This window comes from Dendrobates tinctorius, unplaced genomic scaffold, assembly GCF_039654945.1.
Source record: "Dendrobates tinctorius isolate UK_male_01 unplaced genomic scaffold, ASM3965494v1 ptg000209l, whole genome shotgun sequence".
Lineage (NCBI taxonomy): Eukaryota > Metazoa > Chordata > Amphibia > Anura > Dendrobatidae > Dendrobates > Dendrobates tinctorius.
This window is the reverse complement of record NW_027361876.1, coordinates 10,275,149-10,297,529: the sequence shown is the minus strand read 5'-3', so window position 1 is coordinate 10,297,529 and position 22,381 is coordinate 10,275,149. Positions and strand designations below refer to the sequence as shown.

At 43.3% G+C, this 22,381-nt stretch overlaps 1 protein-coding gene and 1 long non-coding RNA gene across 3 annotated transcripts in view; one reads left to right on the top strand and one right to left on the bottom strand.

Annotated features, from left to right (window-relative positions):
• Positions 1-22,381, top strand: part of LOC141058119 (uncharacterized) — a 157,669-nt gene that overhangs the window by 19,156 nt on the left and 116,132 nt on the right. The window lies entirely within an intron of this gene.
• EPYC (epiphycan) overlaps positions 1-22,381 on the bottom strand; it is a 74,023-nt gene that overhangs the window by 42,640 nt on the left and 9,002 nt on the right. Inside the window, exon 2 of the mRNA XM_073554281.1 lies at positions 13,660-13,825. Coding sequence (XP_073410382.1) covers positions 13,660-13,825 — 166 coding nt within the window. The remainder of the gene's footprint in view (positions 1-13,659; positions 13,826-22,381) is intronic.

Here is a 22,381-nt window from a genome sequence, read left to right as displayed (position 1 = left end):
GTTACAGACGCGGCGATACCAAATATGTTTACTTTTATTGCTTTTTTTTTATTTTAAAAAAATGAATTTATTGGGGAATATTTTTTTTTTTTTTTACTAATTTATTTAGCGATTTTTTTAAAATTATTTTTACACTTTTTTTTTTTTTTTTTTTACTTTATCTCATAGTCCCAGGTGGGACATCACTGTCCTGTGACAGATCGCTGATCTGTCACATCACAGATCACTGTGACAGATCAGCAATCTGTCACAGGCAGTTCTGCAGACTTCCTCATGCCTGTGCTTTGCAGGCAGTGAGGAAGTCAGCTCCCTACAGGCCCCCCAAAGGCCCCCGTCGCCATCTTAGATCCGGAGGCCTGTAGGGAAAGAGCCCCCCGCAGCAGCGCTGCACATTGCGCTGCCGTGGGGGGCTCAGGAAAGCACGGAGGGAGCCCCCTCCCTGCCGATGCTTTCCTTTAACCCCCGGTACACCGCGATCGTGTTTGATCGCGGTGTACAAGGGGTTAACGTGTCGGGGGCGGTCCGTGACCGCCCCTGACACATTGTGCCGGGTGTCAGCTGTGATAATCAGCTGACACCCGGCCGCGATCAGCGGCGCTCACCACGTGGGCACCGCTGATCGCATTAGACATCACTATCCCATCCTTGGGAATTAAGTCCCAGGGCACATGGATGGGATAGTACGTCTAATGGCAGAAAGGGGTTAAATACCTTTAATGCAACTATGATCGCGGCAGATGCTGACTGCATATCACCGCTTGCAACTGCCAGGTATACAGACTCAGTTCTTGATCTGGCTTCATACACCTGTGCTCAGCATGTGACGTACAAGTATACCACACATTAGAAATTGCAACTGCTTAATTGGTTTGCAAGGGTTTGTAACGTTTATAAATTAATCCCAGCCATAGGATAAGGAATTATTTTCTAAGCCCCTCTTCAATGAGTTTGAGGTTGAGTCTTGGCACTTTCATCTATGTGGACTGCTAGAGATAGCTAAGTACATTGCTTTGAGATGAGGTGAGCATCTTTGACCTCTGATTAAGTCAAAAGGGCTCTGCAGAATCCTGTTCTTTGTATGAGCAGGGAACCTAGCTTTTAAATCTGTAACCTATTACCTATCCTATGAACAAGAAGTCGATAGGGTCAATTTCTAACTTTCCATGTCTTAAATTTTATAAAAAGGTATGCAAAGTTTTCTTTGGCATATTTTTAATTAATTTCAATGTTATTCTGCTGTTTTATTGGAGATTTTATTGGAAACTAGGGGGCAGGTCACTGGAGATCAATCACCTGTCATAAGGCATCAGTATAAATACCTAAGCAGAACATCACATAAACCCTCACCCCACAGGCCGCCCCGGAGCACGAGCATCTCATTAACTCAAAACTGAAAATAAATATTAAACCACAACCACAAGACGGATGTCATAAATCAAGGTATCATTTTATTCAGTATATCGGCACCAACCTGACACTGTCTGTAGGGTACTGAGCACAATCCTGCTGACAGGTTCCCTTTAAGCCTGACACGGCTTTATGAGCCATTGCACCATGCACTTTGAGTTATGTACCTGGCAACTCTACTTTTCCAAAGTTGCCTACATTTTTTGTTTCAGATTCTTTACTTCAATAAATTTCTATTGCATATTTTCAAAAAAGAAAACATATAAGTAACAACACCCCCAACGTAGGGGTTTAAACAAGGGAAACATAAGCATAAGTGTGCATACTCATAGACTGACATAATGTATAAAACAGAAAACATATCGACACTTGCATAAAAAAAAATCATATGAAAAGTTATGCTGTATATCTTCAATGCAAAGGGGCAGACCTCTGACTAAGTAACCACGGTTCCCATATTCGATCAACCTTTTTCTTCGTAACAGATGAGTGCGCCAGAGTTTGTTCATATTGACAATGTATATTAATTTTGTCCACCACTTCTCTCATGGTGGGAAGAAACATCCCCTTCCATTTAGCAGCAAAGGTGAGCCTAGCCGCAATCAGAATATGTGACACTATACCCCTGATATTTAAAGGAAAATCAGTTGTCCTTATATGCAACAGTTCCATTGATGGTGTCAAGTTAACCTGAATCCCAGTCACCTCCCTTAACAACATATTTATAGTATTCCAAAAACCGATCGCCACCGGACAGGACCACCACATGTGGCTCAACAATCCCAAACCACTGCAACTTCTCCAGCAAGCCGAAGTCTGGTTTGGCCCATAATGTACCAGTTGCCTTGGACACCTATACCACCTAAGATGCATCTTCTTTAACTGTTCTAGGTGACCAATACAAGATGACACTCTACGTATTTCTCTTAAACTATCCCTCCATTCCTCTGGATCCCACGTTGTTCCCAATTCCTCTTCCCATTTAAGCATATATGATAATTTAGCATCCACCTCTGGATCATTTAATACACTATAGAGGACTTAAACACCTTTGGGGCCTGATTCAGGTCATAGGAGGAATCCCATGGCTTTGTGATTCACAGGGGGTTTAAGGAAGAGGGAGTCTGGCATAGTTTGGAGCAGATGTCTGATCTGTAGGTATTGGTAAAAAGACGCCTAAAGGTACTGTCACACTTAGCGATGTACCAGCGATCCCGACCAGCGATATGACGCGGTCAGGATCGCTGGTACATCGCTAAGTGGTCGCTAGTGAGCTGCCACATAGGCAGATCTCACTAGCGACATCGCTGGGGACGGGGATCGCTACTTACCTGTCACACCAGGCGATCCTGCGTCCTCCCGCCCGGCTCCACGCCTCGCTCGTCCTCACCGCAGGAAGCGCCGCAGGAAGCTGACGACGAGAAACAGTCCTGAACGTTCTCGCGCGATCAGCGATTACCAGCGGGGGAGCCGGTCGTAGGTAAGTATCAGACACAGAGATATCGCTAGCAATATCGCTATAACGTCACTAGTTATAGCGATATTGCTAGCGATATCTCTTAGTGTGACATGCCCTTTATACTAGGGAATTTGGAACAGAGTTGATCGAATGGGATGACAAGAGAGCCATCTATCAGGTCCTGGAGGGATTCAACTCCTGCAGTGGACTAGCGTTGTAAGTTAATAAAGGGGATATGCATTTCCAAAGCTTTTAAGGAAATATTTGTTAAAGGAATATTTAGAAGGCTTGAAGCAAATTTCCTCCAATAACGTATTGCTGTTGATGCAGTAGGCAGACATGGGGTGTAGTTACTAAATTTCATAGCTTCCATTTCCAACGTAAGCCATGTCGAGTTCAATTTAGAATAAAATGGCTCAATCTGAAGCCACTTATGTGACTTATCCAATAACCACCAGTCTCTAATACCCGTTAATAACGCCGCTTTATGATAAGCATGTAAGTTAGGGGCACCCATCCCCCCAAATTCATAAGGATAATATAGTAACCTACCAGCCACTCTTGGTTTTTTATATGCCCAAATGAAGTCATTAGCCATTTTTTGAAGGGATTTAATTATCCTAAGAGGAATCTGGACAGGGATGCAACGAAAATAATATAAAACCTTGGGAAGTACCAACATCTTATAAATGTTAATAGTTGCAATCCATGACATAGTAGCTGTACGTAATTCGTCCAGACTCCTCCTAGATTCTTGTATCAATTTTGAGAAATTCCATTCCACCAATTGTGTAGAATTAGTGAGGACTATGCCTAAATATGGGAGTTCATCACTCACCCACTTAAAGGGATACTCCCACTCCAAACATTCCTGAATTGTGGGTTAAACCAATACAGGAAAGACCAAAGACTTAGCAGTGTTTAGTTTATAATATGAGACATTAGCAAACTCCTCCAAAGCAAGGATAATAGCACGGAAGGAGGACTCTACATTAGTACAAGAGACAATCACATCATCTGCGTATAATCCAATTTTGTGAAAGACCTGTCCAACTCTAATACCTGCTATATCCTGGGCACTCTTTATTTTTTTCTGCCAAAGGTTCCATGCACAAGGTAAAAATAATAGGAGACAATGGGCAGCCTTGATATGTACCATTCGATATACAAAACGACTCTGAAAGGAACCCTGATGATAAAAGTTTGGCAGAGGGATTCGAGTGAATAGCACATATCGCCGAGTAAATGGGGCCCGTCAGACCAAATTTTCGTAGAACACTTTTGAGATACCCCCAGTGCACCCTGTCAAGCACTTTTTCAGCATCTAGGGACAGGAATGCACTGGGGACCCCACTCAATTCCGCTATCCGGATTAAATTTATCATCCTGCGTGTTCCGTCCTTCGCTTCCCGAATTGTTACAAATCCTACTTGATCAGACGAAACAAAGGAGGGGATCACATGATGTAATCTAATTGCAAGCATATTAGAAAAAATGTTAACATCGCAGTTTGAGTGCAATGGGCCTAAAATTACTGACACATATTGAAGGTTTTTTGTCTCAGATTCTTCATTTAGCCTAGGGACAGTTGCGGGAGCAGGAAAAATGGCAGAATAAAACCTCTAGGCAAGGCATAGGGTTTTTGTAGCCCGTTGTTAAAAATATAGCTGCTGCATGTGACCAAATTGTTTTTTTTTCTTTGTTTGTTTTTGTTTGGGGGGTGTTAAAAAATTGACTATTCTGTCATCCGTGCATTGTAACGTGCCTAGTGTTACATTAAGGAGGTATTAACCTCCAAAAAAAAGTAACAAATATCTTTCTGGATTAAATTATTAATCCATACAGTGTAATGGCTTAGTAGGCGACAAAGATGTCAGAATCGAGCAAGACTCCTGAGGGAGTGATCGGAAGAATATCGGACGCAGACCAAGCTGGCACAACAGTGGAGGTGGCAGGAGCCTAAGTTCCAGAACTGGCCAATTTCCCAGAACCATCAAGGCCCAAACCCAAGCCGTGACCTTCAATGCTGGGGTTCTTGCGGACTGTGGACGGTAGAGCTAGGACACAGCAACTGGAGAGGGGACTGCGGGGCTAGGATGGTCAGAAGAGAAGGATGTGAGCCAGGACCAGGGCTTGAGACATGCTAGCAGACTTGCTGACTGCAAGCTACCTAGAGTTAGCATTCCAGGAAGAGGTCATTGCATATGTCCGACAGCCGAAATGGGGGTCCATAGAAAAATTTGGGGCCCGTTACCACATCTTACAACCAGTGGGCAGAAGAGAAGGAACATTTGCAGGGAAGGCTGCAAGAGCTGGCGGCTGGAACCAGGGTCCTAAAAATGGAAGGGTGACATCACTGGTATGCAGGGAATGTGATCTGAGAAGGAAGGGAGAAGGACGAACCCTTGTTGCAAACTGAACAGGGAGCTATAGCCAATTTACACTTACAGCCTAGGCACCAGAGAATCGAGCTCCAGGAAGCAGGCTGAGGCAGTCCTCCCAGCCTACCAAGGAAGGAGAAGAAGAAGCAGACACCTGAAGAGGATTTCACTCTGTAAAGTGCAGTGCAGTGATACCTGTTGCACAAGAAGGAACCACTGAAGAACAGTTCTGTGTTACTGAGGGCAAGTGGCCCTAAAGTGTGCTGAGGATTCTGAGGTTGGCCAAGACAGCCAGAAGAGTTTGTTTTCTCCCTCCCAATTTGCTTTTGTGCATGGTTGTGCATTCCCCTGCTGTATTAATTGCTTAACTCTAAAAGGGTACGAGGACCTGTTCCTATGTACCATACTATTAAAAGGAACTGTTACCAGCAGAATAGAAGGGAGGAAATGAATGACTTGATGATCTGGACAGGTCTGGACTGTATTACTTTATGGACTGTATTAATTACACCCCTGTTTAAAAGAAAGGATGAGGGACCGTATGAATTGTGCCCATGGGCTATTGGACATACTATTATGTGGGCCAACGGGCCTTGGATAATAATGAATATCCTCTTTATTCTGGGAGTATGTGAGCTGGCCATGGACTCTATGTACCTCAGAGAAAGGTTACTAAGACTGTATTAGAATGTATTAATGTATTGTGGCACCCTGAGGGTTCAGTCGCCACAGAGGTACTGCACCTCCTCCTGAGGTGTGGTACCCCACCATTCAGGTAAGGTGGAGACTCCTGACCACACTCCAACACCTGCATCCCACACAACATAGTAGTGTAGCAAAGCACCCTTTGGTGGCTCCCTGCTTGGAACACAAAGCGTGCTGGGAGGCGGATGGAGTTAGTTGGCATCAAAAGAGCAGGACAAGTTTAGGATTTAGTCAGTCTGACAGAGTCAGTGGAAGAGTGAAGATCCCCTGAGTGGGATGGATGAAGGATTTGCTGCAGCCGACCTCAGTGACCTGGGTCCGCTGGCACAGGAAAGAGACATTGATGGAAAGCCTGACTCTCTCCATAAGAAAGAAGGATTAGTACGGAACGTATGGAGAGGAGGACTAAGGATTAGGTTTAGAGCAGAACCCTTCCCAAGTTCACAGCGCATGGCCGGGGTCCGGTCCCCGAGGTTGTATGGATACTAACGGTCCTGCAGCAGACACTGGAGGAATAGAAGTTGTCACCACTTTATTCCCACACAAGACTTGGGGGCACAACAGCAACCAGGACTTAGTAGCAAGGAGTCCCCGAAGCAGGCTACAGCTCTCTGCCGTACAAGTAGAGTTCATAGGAACATCTGACAGGAGGAACTCCAGTGTAACTCAGTACTGAGAGTACTTCACTATAGGCGCACAAAGGAGACGTTCAGAAAAGGCACTTAAGTTGGCGGAGTGTTGGAACGGAGTACTTCATCTTGCCTGGAGGTTGGCTGAGCCCCTGACCTGGAGGACACAGCACCGAGGCAGGCACCTGTATGCAAAATAGACTGTGAGTAAAGCTTTGGAACTACATGCTCTGGTGTCCTCCGCTTATTCCTGCGCCAACCCACTCAGCACTGTTACATCTCTGTGCTTAACACCACACCGCTCTCCTCTCCTCACTATCTATCCATCTACACTGCCCTGGGACTACAGCCCTGCCTGTGGAGGGCCACACCATCATTGCTGCACCACCCCATCTGTCCCAGACAATCTGTCTGCAGCGTCGGCTTAACATCTCCATTGCCGAACACCACAGGTGGTGTCACGAATCATTCACTAATAAACTTTAATCATCAATCGCACACTCAACGTTTTCTCCCCTTTTACAATGGAGGCCCAGGGCCACGGACCGGGTCACAGCTACCGTGACAACTCCCATTGAGATCCACCGGGCCAGGTACCGAGTACCCCGCCGACATGGCGAGACCCTGGGGTTGATCCATTTCTAGAACTGTGCAGTTGTTTTGCAGGTTTCCAGATGGTTGAGGATGACCTTGTGCAAAGAAGATAGGAGTGTGAAGATGTGGACTGTCATGCTTCATCCCAACCCTGAAGACAACCACTGTATGCATACGTGTAATGTAAACAGTGCTATCTGTTTTATATATTTAATGAGTATTTGTGTAATCCCTATGTAATGTTTTATGGTAATGCATAGAATAGCAGGGCACATGTGGAAACTTCAAGATAAGTATGATAAGACAAGATAAGTCTATGAAGAAAATCCAATCTACACGAAGATTTCATCCATTATAAGTTCATGCTTAGAACATACAACACTGCCCTTCACCTCTCCAAACAAACCTATTTCAACTCCCTCATCACCTCACTGTCCAATAACCCAAAACGTCTCTTTGACACTTTTCATTCCCTGCTCAACCCAAGAATGCAGAGTTTCGAGCTGACGATCTGGCCAATTACTTCAAAGAAAAAATTGATCATATCCGACAGGAAATTATCTCCCAATAATCTCATACCATGCATTGTCCTCCCTCCCCCACTGCATCTAGCTCACTCTCTGAGTTTGAACCAGTCACAGACGAAGAAGTAAGCAGGCTCTTTGCATCTTCTCGCCCAACCACTTGCACCAGTGACCCATTTCCGTCACATCTGCTCCAGTCCCTTTCCCCTGCTGTCACCCCTCACCTAACTAAAATATTTAACCTCTCTCTCTCTTCTGGTATCTTTCCCTCCTTATTTAAGCATGCCATCATACATCCACTACGTAAAAAACCATCCCTCGACCAAAACTGTGCCGCTAACTATAGACCTGTCTCTAATCTTCCCTTCATCTCTAAACTCCTGGAACGCCTGGTCCACTCCCGTCTGATCCGCTATCTCTCTGATAACTCTCTTCTCGACCCTCTCCAATCCGATTTATGCTCTCTACACTCTACTGAAACTGCCCTCACTAAAGTCTCTAATGATCTACTAACAGCTAAAAATAAAGGTCACTACTCCATGCTATTTCTCTTGGCTCTCTCTGCAGCATTCGACACGGTGGATCATCAGCTCCTCCTCACTATGCTCTGCTCCATTGGCATCAAGGACACCGTTCTCTCCTGGTTTTCCTCCAATCTCTCTGACCGCTCCTTTACTGTATCTTTTGCTGGCTCCTCCTCCTCTCATCTTCCCCTTACTGTTGGGGTTCCTCAAGGATCAGTTCTAGGCCCCCTCCTCTTCTCCTTGTACACTGCCCCATTGGTAAAAGAATCAGTAGATTTGGTTTCCAGTACCATCTCTATGCTGATGACACCCAATTATACGCTTCTTCTCCTGACATCACGCCAGCCTTTCTAGAAAACACCGGCGATTGTCTAAATGCTGTGTCTAACATCATGTCCAAACTGTAACTCTCTTCTAATTGGTCTCTCTCTTACCAAACTTTCCCCCCTCCAATCTGTCTTGAATGCTGCAGCCAGGATCATATTCCTCGCCAATCGTTACACCTATGCCTCTACCTTGTGCCAATCCTTACACTGGCTACCCATCCACTCCAGAATCCAGTACAAACTTATTGCCCTCAACCAAAAAGCACTCCATGGCTCAGCACCATCTTACATCTCCTCCCTTGTTTCAGTCTACCACCCTACTCGTGCCCTCTGTTCTGCTGATGACCTGAGGTTAGCATCCTCGATAAATAGAACCTCCCACTCACGTCTCCAAGACTATACACGTGCTGCGCCAATTCTTTGGAATGCACTTCCCAGGTCAATACGAGTAGTCCCCAATCCCTACAATTTTAAGCGTGCCCTGAAAACTCATTTATTCAGACTGGCCTACTGCCTCAACACATTAACCTAACTATCCCTGTGTGGCACAGTCAAAAGTTTTACCATAACCAGGTTCCCCGTATCATGTTCCCACATGCTTTATGCATCTATTAGCCATCTGTGTCCGTACTGTTACACACTTAACATTATGGCTGGTCCAAACAATCAGGGCAATTGTTACCACCCACCTTTCGTGTCTCCCCTTTTTCCCTCATAGATTGTAAGCTTGCGAGCAGAGCCCTCATTCCTCTTGGTATCTGTTATGATCTATGTGATTATTGTTATACTGTAATGTCTACCATCTGTACAAGTCCCCTCTGAAATGTAAAGTGCTGCGGAATATGTCGGCGCTATAAAAATAAAATTTATTATTATTATAAGTATTTTAGACATAAAAGGGATTAAATATTATTAGTAATATACTGGGGAGATAAGAAATAGATAAAGAATAGTTAATGTTAGGTACAGGTCCAGAAATGCGACGGGAACAGTGTTAATAAAAGAAGTACTTCCTGGATATGGCTATTTCGGAGTAGTGGAAAGTTTTAGCAAGTTCTTCTTGTAGTTCCAGTGCAGTGGGCTGCTAGGCCCAACATGGGCCCATCACTCAAGGCAGTGGACTGATATACAACTCCTCCAAGTGGATCTGTTCATTGGACTCATGACATCGAGATTGGTGACGGGGCCATTGAGCCTGCAGGCTGTCAGTGGAATGGAAGATGGACATAGATCCTCACAGGCGGAGGATGACTGAATGCCATCAATGGAGGGGAATCCCTAGAGGTAATGGAAACAGTAGGCAAAGGGATACTCTTTCGAGTATGAGTGCTAGGGCTGAAGTTATGTCCAGCACCTGAGGGAAAGACTGTAACTTGTTGTGCCCTATCCCACATGCTCCACTGTAAAGACTGTGAACTGTTCAGTAAAGGTTTGACAGTTGAAAAGCACTTGGAGTCCCCTGCATTGCATTTGTCAGTTCCGGAAGATGAAAGCCCAGAGTCTTTAGGAGCATATAGCCCACAAGTGAGTGTGATGTACCCCACAGCTAACAGCACTCTGAGAATGGGACATGATTTTCCTGTAGGGTGCAGGAGCATGCAGGAGCTATAACTTGCCCATAACTACACCGCTCGGGCACCTTACAGTTGCCTCAATCTTTCTGTATTGAATTAGTAATCCATACAGTGTATCATGCTCAGTTTTACATTACAATGGTATATAAAACTAAAAAAAATGCTTTGCCTACTGCAGATGACAATTTTTTTTTTATTAAAAATGAACTTGGTTTCCAGAGACCTAGAAATTACAAAATACTTAAGTTGTGGGGTAAGGGAAGGGGTAATGGAAGTGCAGATGATGGTGCACGCAGACGTAGAGGACGTGGGGCAGATGCGACTACACCTGTTGCTGGAGCACAAGGAACACTCCCATCCAAGGCATATACAGTGGGTACAGAAAGTAATCAGACCCCTTTACATTTTTTCACTCTTTGTTTCATTGCAGCCATTTGGTAAATTCAAAAAACTTCATTTTTTTTCTCATTAATGTACACTCTGCACGCCATCTTGACTGAAAAAAGCAGAATGTAGAAATTTTTGCAAATTAAATAAAAAAGAAAAACTGAGAGAGGGTTTGGATGTCAGACATTTGTTCGGTCCTCAAAGACTTTCCGGTCTCCAAAAAACAGGTTGAGCGAAGATGACGGCGCAATGATCGGCTTCTGTGCCTACTTCAACAGCAGCTTCTCACAATTAAAGTTGAAGCTTTGCAAGTGGATGAGGTGAAGATGGAGGAAGTCATGAGATAGGCAGATACTACCCAGGCCAACCTCATCTCATCTGCTCAGTGCAGATTGGGAAACAATGAAGATGTGGAGGCTGAGCATGGGGGGAAGAATCAGGAGCTGGTCGCTAGCGCTAGAGAGGCTAGTACCCACACAACTTTTGTCCTGTCTCTCCTATGTGGATGGGCTGAGGAAGGAAATGAGGAAAGAGAGATTGAGGTGGAGAAAGAGATGGAGGATGAGAAGATAGAAAGTAGTCATCATGGTGGAGACAGAGAAGTGTTAGCTTTAGGGAGCTTGGCACATATGACCGCCTTTATATGTATACTGTTGCCTTTCCCGTGACCCTTGCGCTACATTCATCTTAGCCAAAAAAAAAGTTCTTGCTGGTTGACCTTACTACACCCATGCTGCAAGGAGTACTTTGCATCTTTCCTTTCTGAGATGGAGAGGTCTATTAAAATAGTGCTTTACCACAGAAGGCCAGTGTGGAAAATATGTTGAAAAAATTCCCATCAGACAGTGCTAATGGCAGGGGGGAAGCTTCCTTGCCCAATGAGAAGGAGAAGTGAGGGAGACACACACTAGGCTGTCAAAGGACTGGGCCAATTTCATAACACCCTCCCAGCTTCCTGGCCCGGATGACCTGGTATTTTTGACAAGAAGAGAAAAGTTTTTAAAGCTGGTCTAGAAATGCCTGGCTGACAAAACCAGCATACTCCCTAATTCCTCTGCGACCTTTAGCTATTGCGGATCAAAGCTGGACAGCTTGCATGAGCTGTCTCTCTATGTCTTGAAGGTGTTATGATGCTATAATCTTGTCTGAGCAGATTTTTAGTGGGGTCACAACAGACGGGTGCTTTCGGCTGTTAGCAAAAAAATGCTGACATGGTCACTGTGGTAAAAATGAACAAAGCATAGATTAGCCCCAACTTTTCCACGTCACCAGATGATAGCAGCACCTAAGGTATTTTAATCTTCAATATTTGAATGAGTCCCCTAGTTGTTGCCTTCAAGGGTCTATGGATGATTGGATGACCCTCCTTAGATTTTTTTTCTGTCTTTGCACTGTATGTAAAGCCTTTGCGTGTAGAAGTGCCACTTTCCAATTTTTTTTTTTTTTAGTCACACTCCATTTGGTACCTTCAAGAATGTATGGATGACCCTGCTTTTAATTTTTGGCAGGCTTTGCACTTGATGAAAAACCTTTGAGTATAGGAGTACCACTACAAGACAATTTGAACAGAATGTGTATTAGGCCCACCTTTAAATCTAATACAGAGTATATGTGAGTCCCTCTTCCATTATATTTTTGGTGGTTCTTGCTTTCTTTTGTAAATTACACTGACATTTCCAATGTTTTAACAAAAATGTCAATTTTGGTTTACTTTAATTATTGTTTTTTAATCCTTTTTAATTTTTCTTATTTACAAGTCCATTATACAGGAAATAATGTCTATTAACATTTTTTTCCTGTAAACTCCAATTTCTCGTCAATTTTGAATGTTTTATTGTTAGTCCTTAAGGTGGAGTAAAAGTGTGACACCATTGTTCTAAGCAGTGATCTGGGAGTCAGAGATGCTTCCAGGCGTCTTCCCCCTGCTGTTCTCCTTCCATTCAGCACTTTTTCAATCCATTTCAGGATGCTCAGAATTCCCATTGACTCTCAATAAACTCGTTATTCGAAATGAGCATACGAGCATTAGGAATTGCTCGGTTCGAGAATTGAGCATCTGAGCATGTTGGTGCTCACTCATCCCTACTGTTAATCTTTTCACTGAACTTTCTGGTGCACCCAACTCTGTTACTTTGTTGCCTGCTGTACTGGTAATCCTTTTCCATTCTGCAAAGGCCTATATGACATACTCTCATCTATCTTATCAGTCTCCCTTCACTGAGTCTCCTACTTTACAGTGGTCTACTACTCAGCTTCTCCTCTTTCTGTCCAGGCTCTACAGCCTTCATTGATTCCACCTTAACACCCTGCTGCGCCAATGTCATGTGTTTGTGCTGCATAACAACTGCACATCAAGACCAAGGGCTTTGAGGATCCACTTCTCCAGTTAAAACATAACCAAATCAATGTAGAAGGAACTCTGGTCAGATAAACCTAATTAACTTTTTAGGTATTATGGGAAATCTGCGCATTTGTACACTTTTGCAAGCCTAGAAACTGCAGTAACCGCTGATCGACGAAACCGCTGCATGACCAGCTCTACCCTCGCCTACTGTATTATCACCCATCCCTTGTAGATTGTGAGCCCTCGCGGGCAGGGTCCTCTCTCCTCCTGTACCAGTCATGACTTATGTAAAGCGCCATGGAATAAATGGCGCTATAATAAATAATAATAATAATAGTAATATTAAGGGTTTATTCATTTACATATTATTGAGGTGGCTCTCAAGTTTTTTTTATGGCCCTTTAAAAACTTTAGCACACCCTTTGAACTAAAGGGTATAGGCTCCAGCATATAACATACCATGGTTTAACTGGTGCATAAAAAATATCCTGTATCACAAATAAATAATTCCATATTTCAATTAAAAAAAAGCTCAATTATCAAAAGCTATTTGCATTCAATTATATACCTCTGTCTTTTGTCAAATACAGCATACAAAACACATACAGAAATGAACTTGAAATTAACATCTAAATTGAAACAAATCCAGCTAAGTAAAACTGGACCGTGTAAATGTAAAATATCTAAAATGTTAAGCATTCAATATTCTAAAAAAGCTTTTAGTCATTTAAAGGTCATTGTAAACTATTTCTTTACTGTACATCTGTGTGCTCAGCTCATGTAACTGAATACTAATGACACAAACCTCCACTCGCTTCAGGAGTTTGGACTCCAGGAGACAAGGGCCCCTGTGGTGAAGATCCATCAATTAATTTTGGCGTAGATTCCTCTTCTTCTTCAATTTCTTCTTGAAATGGCTCTGGAGACAGAATGGGTCTATTCACAATAGGCAGTACAGTTCCAATTTCTATCTAGAGAAGAGGAAAGTCCATTTATTGATCAGAAAGAACTAGTACACCAATACATTCATTTTTAGACACTACGCATATAAGGATATAAGGTTTGCCACTAGGTGGCACTATACAACAAATCCTCATTTACTTGCCTACATGATCTTTTACAGATAAAAGGCAGGGGCTAGCGCTGTGTTAGAACCTAGGAGAGACCTGTTCAGAAGCAGGAATATCACAAATGTATTAAAAAATGTATCGTCGTGGCTTTATCATCACATATACAGACGAAGCTGTTGTCGTCATGTTCTGTTTTGTCCATTTGAAGAGCTTCAACAGTGAGATGTAAAATGTCCCCCTTGTATATACTTTTACCTCCACAATGTTTTATGATTTAAAACATTATGAGCAAGTTTAAAAGGAATCTGTCACCAGGTATTTGATACTCCAGTTGACTGCAGTATAATGATGAGGCGTAGACCATGATTCAAGTGATGTATCACTTACTGGGCTGCTTGCTGTAGTTTTAATAAATCACTTTTTTTGTCTGCTGCAGATTTATTAGGTCTCTGAATATTGATCTCTGTATAGCCCCGCTCACATCATTGATTGGCAGCTTTCTGCCCACGTACAGAGTACACAGCTGCAAATCTGTGGTGGGGGCAGGCTTTTATAGAGCTCATGAACATGGAGGACTACATGGCAGCAGGTTTAACAGTTCTCTAGTGATAATCTGTTGATGATAAAACACTAGTTTAACTAAAACCATACTAAGCAGCTCAGCAGTGACACATCACTGGAATCAGGGTTTCTATCCCTATATTATGCTGCTCACAGATTACTTGGCAAAAATCTGGTGACATGTTCATTTTAATACTCCTATTTTGTTCCATATGCAGTATATTTCATCTACAGGTCTACAATGACAGTGACTTCTTTGTGCAAATTCACACACAGCAGACTGTTACATACTACCCTGCGCAGCGGGAGAGACAGAGGGATTGCGCCACTGTTTGTAAAGTGGTTGGTCAATGTTGTATATTGTACAAAATCCTTAATAGGGATGTAAGAAGATGTACCCCTCTAACTTTATACAATGGCCCTTGACATTGGATGCCAGAGTAAAACAAACTTAGGGACGGGATGCATGCATAATGAGTTGAAGATCTTTACTAAAAAGCAAGCAATAAGCTTAGGTACAACGTCTAGCATGAGGCAGTTAGCGGGATGGTGCAATAGTCTCACAGGAGGCAACAATTGGTCTTGAACAGAGTTAGCCAGTTCTGAAAATATGTTAGTAGTTGTGACACTTGCTGAAAACTGCAGGACTGAGCTGGCACTTCCTTCCAGCATAAAATTCATTCTGCAAGTGCTAGTTGCAACCTTCTTACAGCCGCCTCCTGCAGTAGCGGCACTTTGTACAGACATATGGCCTGCCCCTCTTAGGTGCCATGTCACTGTCTCTCGTACACAGACATCGTTCTACAATCCTTTTTTTGGTAGAACTGTTCTTCACACTCAAGCAGACACTTTCAGACTCCTTTGGTGTGGCTGCACTCTTTTCTGTCATTGATAAAACCTCTACCCTCTCCTCTGCAGTAGCAATGCTTGCTAGAGATAAGCAATACGATCCGAGAAGGATCATGGTTCCACGGTTTGATGTGAATTAAAAACACTGAGACTCAATTTGCGGGTAAGAAAAAAAATCTTGCCTGGCAGCATTTCCCAAAGTGCTGAATAATTTGAGAGCAGGCTAAAGTCTTTTTGCATGGCGGTACAGGTTTTTCCATAATGCTCTGTAGCTATGATATTTAGTGGATTATCATATATTGTACAGTGATGGCCAGTACGTGGGCCATCATACATGATCTCTGGTCTCTGAAGCATATGGTCTGACAGTTCTGCATTGCTCGACACAGCGGACACGATGTAGTGACTAGTTATGGGCGAACCCCTGGACATTCGGGCCTGGCGGGTTAAGCCGAACCGTTCAAAAAAAAAAAAAAAAAAGAGCCTTTGGTTCGAGTACCAGAACAGTACTAAAACCAGAACCTGGACCCCATTCACATGAATATGAGGCCCAAACATCCAGTGTGGCAAAAACTGCCTTTGATTGGGAGTAAGATCATTACCACCAATCAGAAAGCCAAGGCTTCCTCGCTGTCAGATTACAGAATGAGCCCACAGCTGTGACCAGAGGTAAAAAGTTTACCTCAAGTCACAGTCATCGACTGATCAGACTACTACATCCAATAACAGACTAATAACAGCGAGAGCAGGTGGCGGCTGATGGGAGTATTCATCAGACAGCACCTGTGCCATAAATAAATAAATTTAAAAAAATGGTGTAGGTTCCCCTGTATTTTTGATAACCAACCAGGCAAAACTGACAGCTGTGGACTTCAATACTCAGCTGTCAGCTTTAGCAAGGCTGGTTATCAAAAATAAAGGGGTCCCTATGTCGTTTTTTTTAATTATTTAAATAGCGGGGCTTTCTCTTTTACTTCAGTAGAGTGTAAGCGCTTATGGTTAGTGGGAGGTTCTCTCTCTCTCCTCTCCCCATGTGTATTTTCAAAGAAATTACAAGCTTTCCCGCATCTTAATTCACACAAGTCAGAGAATTAAGTCTCAGAATGGAATGTCTGCTTATCTCTAATTTGCAACCTTTTCTAAAATTTTCTATATTGCACGGGTAGGCTTGTCTCCTCCACACAGGACAGTCTTCACATGCTTACAACTCAGTCTGGAACTTTTTATATATTCCTGTGCAGCCCAATATAAGCCCCAGGGTGGCATACTATAAGGCACCCTTCAAACATCCGTATATAACAGGTACCAGAAAAAACAGTACTGGTGTCATCAGTGTTTCGGATCAGTGTGCCATCCGTTTTTTTCCGACATGACTAAAGAAAAATCAATTCCAAAGCATCTCCTATATTTTGCTATGTTAAACACATACAGCACATGGACGGCACACAGAATGCCATACGTATGTAGAACATGTTTCACATGGATCCATAGACTTGTATTGGCCCTTGGCATCCATGTTACTGGTAAAAACGGACATGTCTTTGTGTGGTTTGTACACAGTCCTTGAAAGCACATGGACATGTGCAGCACCATAGATTATAAAGGGTGCATGTACTGCAAAAATGGGCATGAAAAGGAGGTCTAAAAGAGACTGCTTACTGAACAACACTACTAGCTACACACAATGAACTCACACTGCACAAGTAGACAACAAATGGCAATCAATACAATCACAAATAATAAAATGTAGAAAAAAATATTTTAAAGATTATCTTCTCTGGTATCTCCGAAAATTTTTTAAAAAGGATTTTTCACTAAATATTTTTTTTTTTAAATTTAGTTGAAGTGGTCACAGGATGTAATAGTCGCTGCACAGCAAAATAAAGCACTTTTTTCTTTTTTTTTTTTTTTATTTCGCCTCTCCATTGAGGACTTATTAATATTCAAATTATTTAGCCGCTAAATAATTTTCATTACACCAAGTGGGAGATATCTGATAGTTTTCACTGGGGGTGTGTGCTTCTTTCTCCTGTATGATAGGACTAATCATATCTCGAGAATGGGATAACGAAGAGGTGAAGACAATTGATGTCCTGAGATTCAGTTTAGTATTCACCTCAATTTTATTCATGATCCCTTGCTGACCAACCTCTGATTAGTATTTTACCAAATATTTACCTGGTCCATGTATAATGCTATCATTCAGTCATATCATAGTTTTTTAGATGGTAATATTTCATCATAGTTTGAAGGTATTGATTATTCACTTTATAGTGTTTTTATTTGGCCTTATAATGGTGTTATTTGCTCACTGTTAGGCCCTCATCACACGTCCCGTTGTTTCTGGTACTGGAAAAAACAGTACTAGTGAGATCCATGGACCATGTCTGTGGGCCATACGTATGTGACATCCACATCCTTGTGCTGGCAGTGTGACATATATGGAATGAAATTCAGCATAGACTGTTATCTATTAAAGATGTTCAAAGATAGAGATAGATAGCAATGAGGAAAATACTGCAGATAGAAACATGTCAGTGTGATATATACATAATCAGTGCTTTATGTGTAGTTTTCTGTACTTGTATTTATTGAACAAATAAATTAATTTAAAAAATGGCATGGGGTCCCTTATATTTTTTTAACCAGCTGAGGCAAGGCAGACAGCTGGGGGTTCATGTTATTCTCGGAAGAGGCCATTATCCACAAAAGTTCTCAGCCTATTAATAACAGCTCACAGCTCTCTGTGTAGTCTTTACTACAGTTAAAAATTTTGACTCATTAGTCCAGAGCACCTCTTGACATTTTTCTGCACCTCAGTTCATATCTTTTTGCCCATAGTTGATTATTTTGCAGCGACATAACAACCATGGTGGCCTCAGTTGCCTACTATATATGACTATGAGGGTGCATTCTACTAGTATATATGACTATGGGGATGCATTATACTACTATGTATGACTATGAGGATGCAGTATATTTCTATGTAAGACTATAGGGTGCATTATACTACCATATATGACTATGGGGATATTTTCAATGGCTTGCGAAAGTATTCACCACCTTGGCTTTTTTAATTATTCTGTTACATTACAACCTGTCTTTAAATACTTTTGTAATTCGTTTTGTGTGTAATGCATCAGCACTAACTAGTCTATGTTGGTGAAGTGAAGAAAGAAAATTATAGGCATACCGTATATACTCGAGTATAAGCCGACCCGAGTATAAGCCAAGGTACTTATTTTTGCCATGAAAAACTGGGTAAGCTTATTGACTCGAGTATAAGAAGGGTATGCATTGTCCCCTCATCCCTATCCTGATATGCATGGCTCCCTCGTCCCTGTCATTGCATGTATGGCTCCCCTGTCCCTGTCATTGTATGCATGGCTCCCCCATCGCTGTCCTGGTATGCATGACTCTCCCATCCCTGTCAATGTATGCATGGCTCGGCTCCCCCATTGCTGTTATTGTATGCATGGCTCCCCCATCCCTGTCATTGTATGCATGGCTCCCCCATCCCTGTCATTGTATGCATGGCTCCCCCATCCCTGTCATTGTATGCATGGCTCCCCCGTCACTGTCTTGGTATGCGTGACTCTCCCATCCTGCAATTGTATGCATGGCTCCCATATCCCTGTAATTGTATGCATGACTCCCCCATCCTTGTCCTGGTATGCATGCCTCTCCTGTCCCTATCATTGTATGCATGGCTCCAGCGTAAGACTGGAACACCTAGGGCCCACCAGAGAAAATCATTCTTGGGGCCCACTATGTAGCTAAATAGAGATAAATACCACGAATTGCGCGGTAAAACATGCTAATATCCGGGTATAATATAAGGTAGTACAAATCTTAATTATGTAGCAGGAGTTGGGGTAGCCTCCCTCATAGAATATAAAGCAGCCCCCTCATATAGTATAATGCAGCCTCTTCTTAGAATATAATGTACCCCCTCATAGAATATAATGCAGCCCCCTCATAGAATATAATGCAGTCCCCTTATAGAATATAATGCAGCCATCTCATAGAATATAGCCCTCTCATAGGGTATAATGCTGCCCCCCTCATAGGATATAATGCACCCCCTCATAGGATATAATGCACCCCCTCATAGGGTATAATGCACCCCACTCATGAGGTGTAATGCTGCCTCCACATAAAATATACTGCTGCCTCCTCATTGGGTATAATGCACCCCCTCATAGGGTATAATGCTGCCCCCTCATAGGGTATAATGCACCCCCTCATAGAATATAATGCTACCCCCACATAGGGTACAATGCTTCCCCCTCATAGGGTATAATGCTGCCCCCTCATAGGGTATAATTCACCCCCTCATAGGGCATGATACTGCCCCTCTCATAGGGTATAATGCTGCCCCCCCTCATAGGGTATAATGTTGCCCCCCTCATAGGGTATAATGCTGCCCCCCTCATAGGGTATAATGCTATATAGAGGGGACTCTCTCTCTCCCATTACAATTGAGGGCGGCCCGGCCCAGATTTCCTGCCGCATAGCAGCTTACTGGGCTGGGGGCGGGGAACCTGGGGGAGTGGAGACCTTGAAATGATATTCACGAGTCCGACGCTGCATGGCTCCCCCATTGCTGTCCTGGTATGCATGGCTCCTTATTTCCTATGCTTGTATGTATGGCTATTAATCCCCTAACCTTGTATGCATGATTCCCGTTAAAAAAAACATCCTATTTACCTGCCTGTGCGCCCTTGCTGGCACTGCATGTCGTCCCGGGACCAGCATCTCTTCCAGTTGAGCGATCGTGTAGCCCCTCTCATTAAGGTAATGAATATGCACTCCACGCCTATGGGAGTGGAGAGACATGCATATTCATTACCTTTATGAGCAGGGCCATTTTATTGCTCAGTCGGAAGAGCTGCTGGCACCGAAATAAATGAGATGCAGTGCCAGCAAGGGCACGCAGGAAGGTGAGTAGGATGTATGCTGGAAGCCGGTGGCTGGTACTGTGTGCTATTACAGCAGTGGCACAGGCTTTAGCCACAGCCACCGGCTCCTGCCTCTGTTACCCGCAGCTCCGCCACTCCCCCTCCCCGCCATCTTTCTGGGACAATTGACGTGTATAAGCCGAGGGGGGGCATTTTCAGCACAAAAAAAGTGCTGAAAAACTCGGCTTATACAAGAGTATATACGGTAAATTAAACTTTTGGGATCAAATAACTAAAAATTGGTATGTGCATATGACCGCTTTACCTATGAAGTCCCTAAAAATGTCTGGTGCAAGCAATTACAGTTGTGCTCAAAAGTTTACATACCGCGGCAGAGTTTTTGCTTTCTTGGCCTTTTTTCAGAGAATGTGAATGATAACACCAAAAGTTTTTCTCCACTCATGGTTAATGTTTGGGTGAAGCCATTTATTGTCAAACTACTGTTTTTTCTCTTCTCATATCATAATGACAACCCAAAACATCTAAATGACCCTGATCATAAGTTTAGATACCCCATTTGTTAATAATGTGTATTGCCCCCTCTAACATTAATGACAGGTTGAAGTATTTTGTGGTAGTTGTGGATGATGCTCTTTATTTTCTCATATGGTAAAGCTGCCCACTCTTTTTGGCAAAAAGCCTCCAATTCCTGTAAATTCCTAGGTTGTCTAGCATGAACTGCACGCTCGAGATCTCCCCAGAGTGGCTCAATGATACTGAGGTCAGGAAAAGGAGATGGCCACTCCAGAACCTTCACTTTGTCCATTATTTGCTGACTACATGCTGCATTCATCTTTCCTTCAACTTTTACCAAGTTTCCTGTGCCTTTTGTAGCCCACACATCCTCAAAACATCAGTGATCCACCTCCGTGATTTACAGTAAGAATGGTGTTCCTTTCATCATAGGCCTTGTTGACCTCTCTCCAAATGTAAAGTTTATGGCTGTGACTAGTGTTGAGCATTCCGATACTGCAAATATCGGGTATCGGCCGATATTAGCTGTATCGGAGTTCCGATACCGAGTTCTGATATTTTTACAATATCGAATACAGGAATCGGAAGTTCCCATAATGCAATGAGCCCGTTGTGTTAGCCATGTTAACTAATGGCATGGCTGTGATTGGCTGCTGAAATGATGTCATCATGATGCGCGGTCTGTGCGGGCCTGCAGGGGGTCTGTATGGGCCTGCCGGGGGTCTGTATGGGCCTGCCGGGGGTCTGTGCGGGCTGCCGGGGGCCTGTGCGGGCCTGCCGGGGGTTGTGTGTGTGTGTACAGGCATCGTCCGGTGGGACTACAAGTCCCATCGGGCTATGCCTGCTACAATGACAGTGATTGACACATTAGCCAATGATGGGACAGTAGTAGTCCCATCATCTGGCTAATGTGTTGAATGTAGAAATAAGCAAAATAAACATACATACTACATACATACTACATACAGTATAACATAGAGTACATACTCACCATCACTTGTCACTTTGATCCCCGAAGCCAGTGTCATCTCACTGTAAAAAATATTAAAATAACAAACAACCAATATACTCCCTGATCTGCAGAAATCCACGAGTATCCCACGACGATCTCCTGCAGTGAATCACTGAGAGGTTACTATAGTTCACTGGTCTGACTTTATGGCAAAAGCCTCATCATCGACCACGTCGTCTTCCAATTCATCAATCTGATCCTCTTTCTGAGTTGCTATATTAGGCTGACCTGATGTGAACTGTACCTCATGATTACCCTCCCCCTCTTCAGACATGAATTGACCTTCCCCATCATCGCTTTCTCATGGCCGTGGGTGCTCAAATGTTTGGGCATCACTGCACTCCACCTCCTCATGACCCTCTTTAATTGTGCACATTGAGAGGCCTGACAAATTAGGATGTAAACCGTTCCTCAGAGTGGCCAGCATTGAGGTCATATGTCTCCTGGGACTCTTTATGCTGGGAGGAAGGAGGACCAGGTAGAGGATTCAGAGGCCCAGCCTCTTGACGACTGACACTTGACCATGTGGAAAACTTCATGCTGCTACTTGTCAATACAATGGATCCTTTGTCTGCCATCCAACCCACAACATCCTTGCAC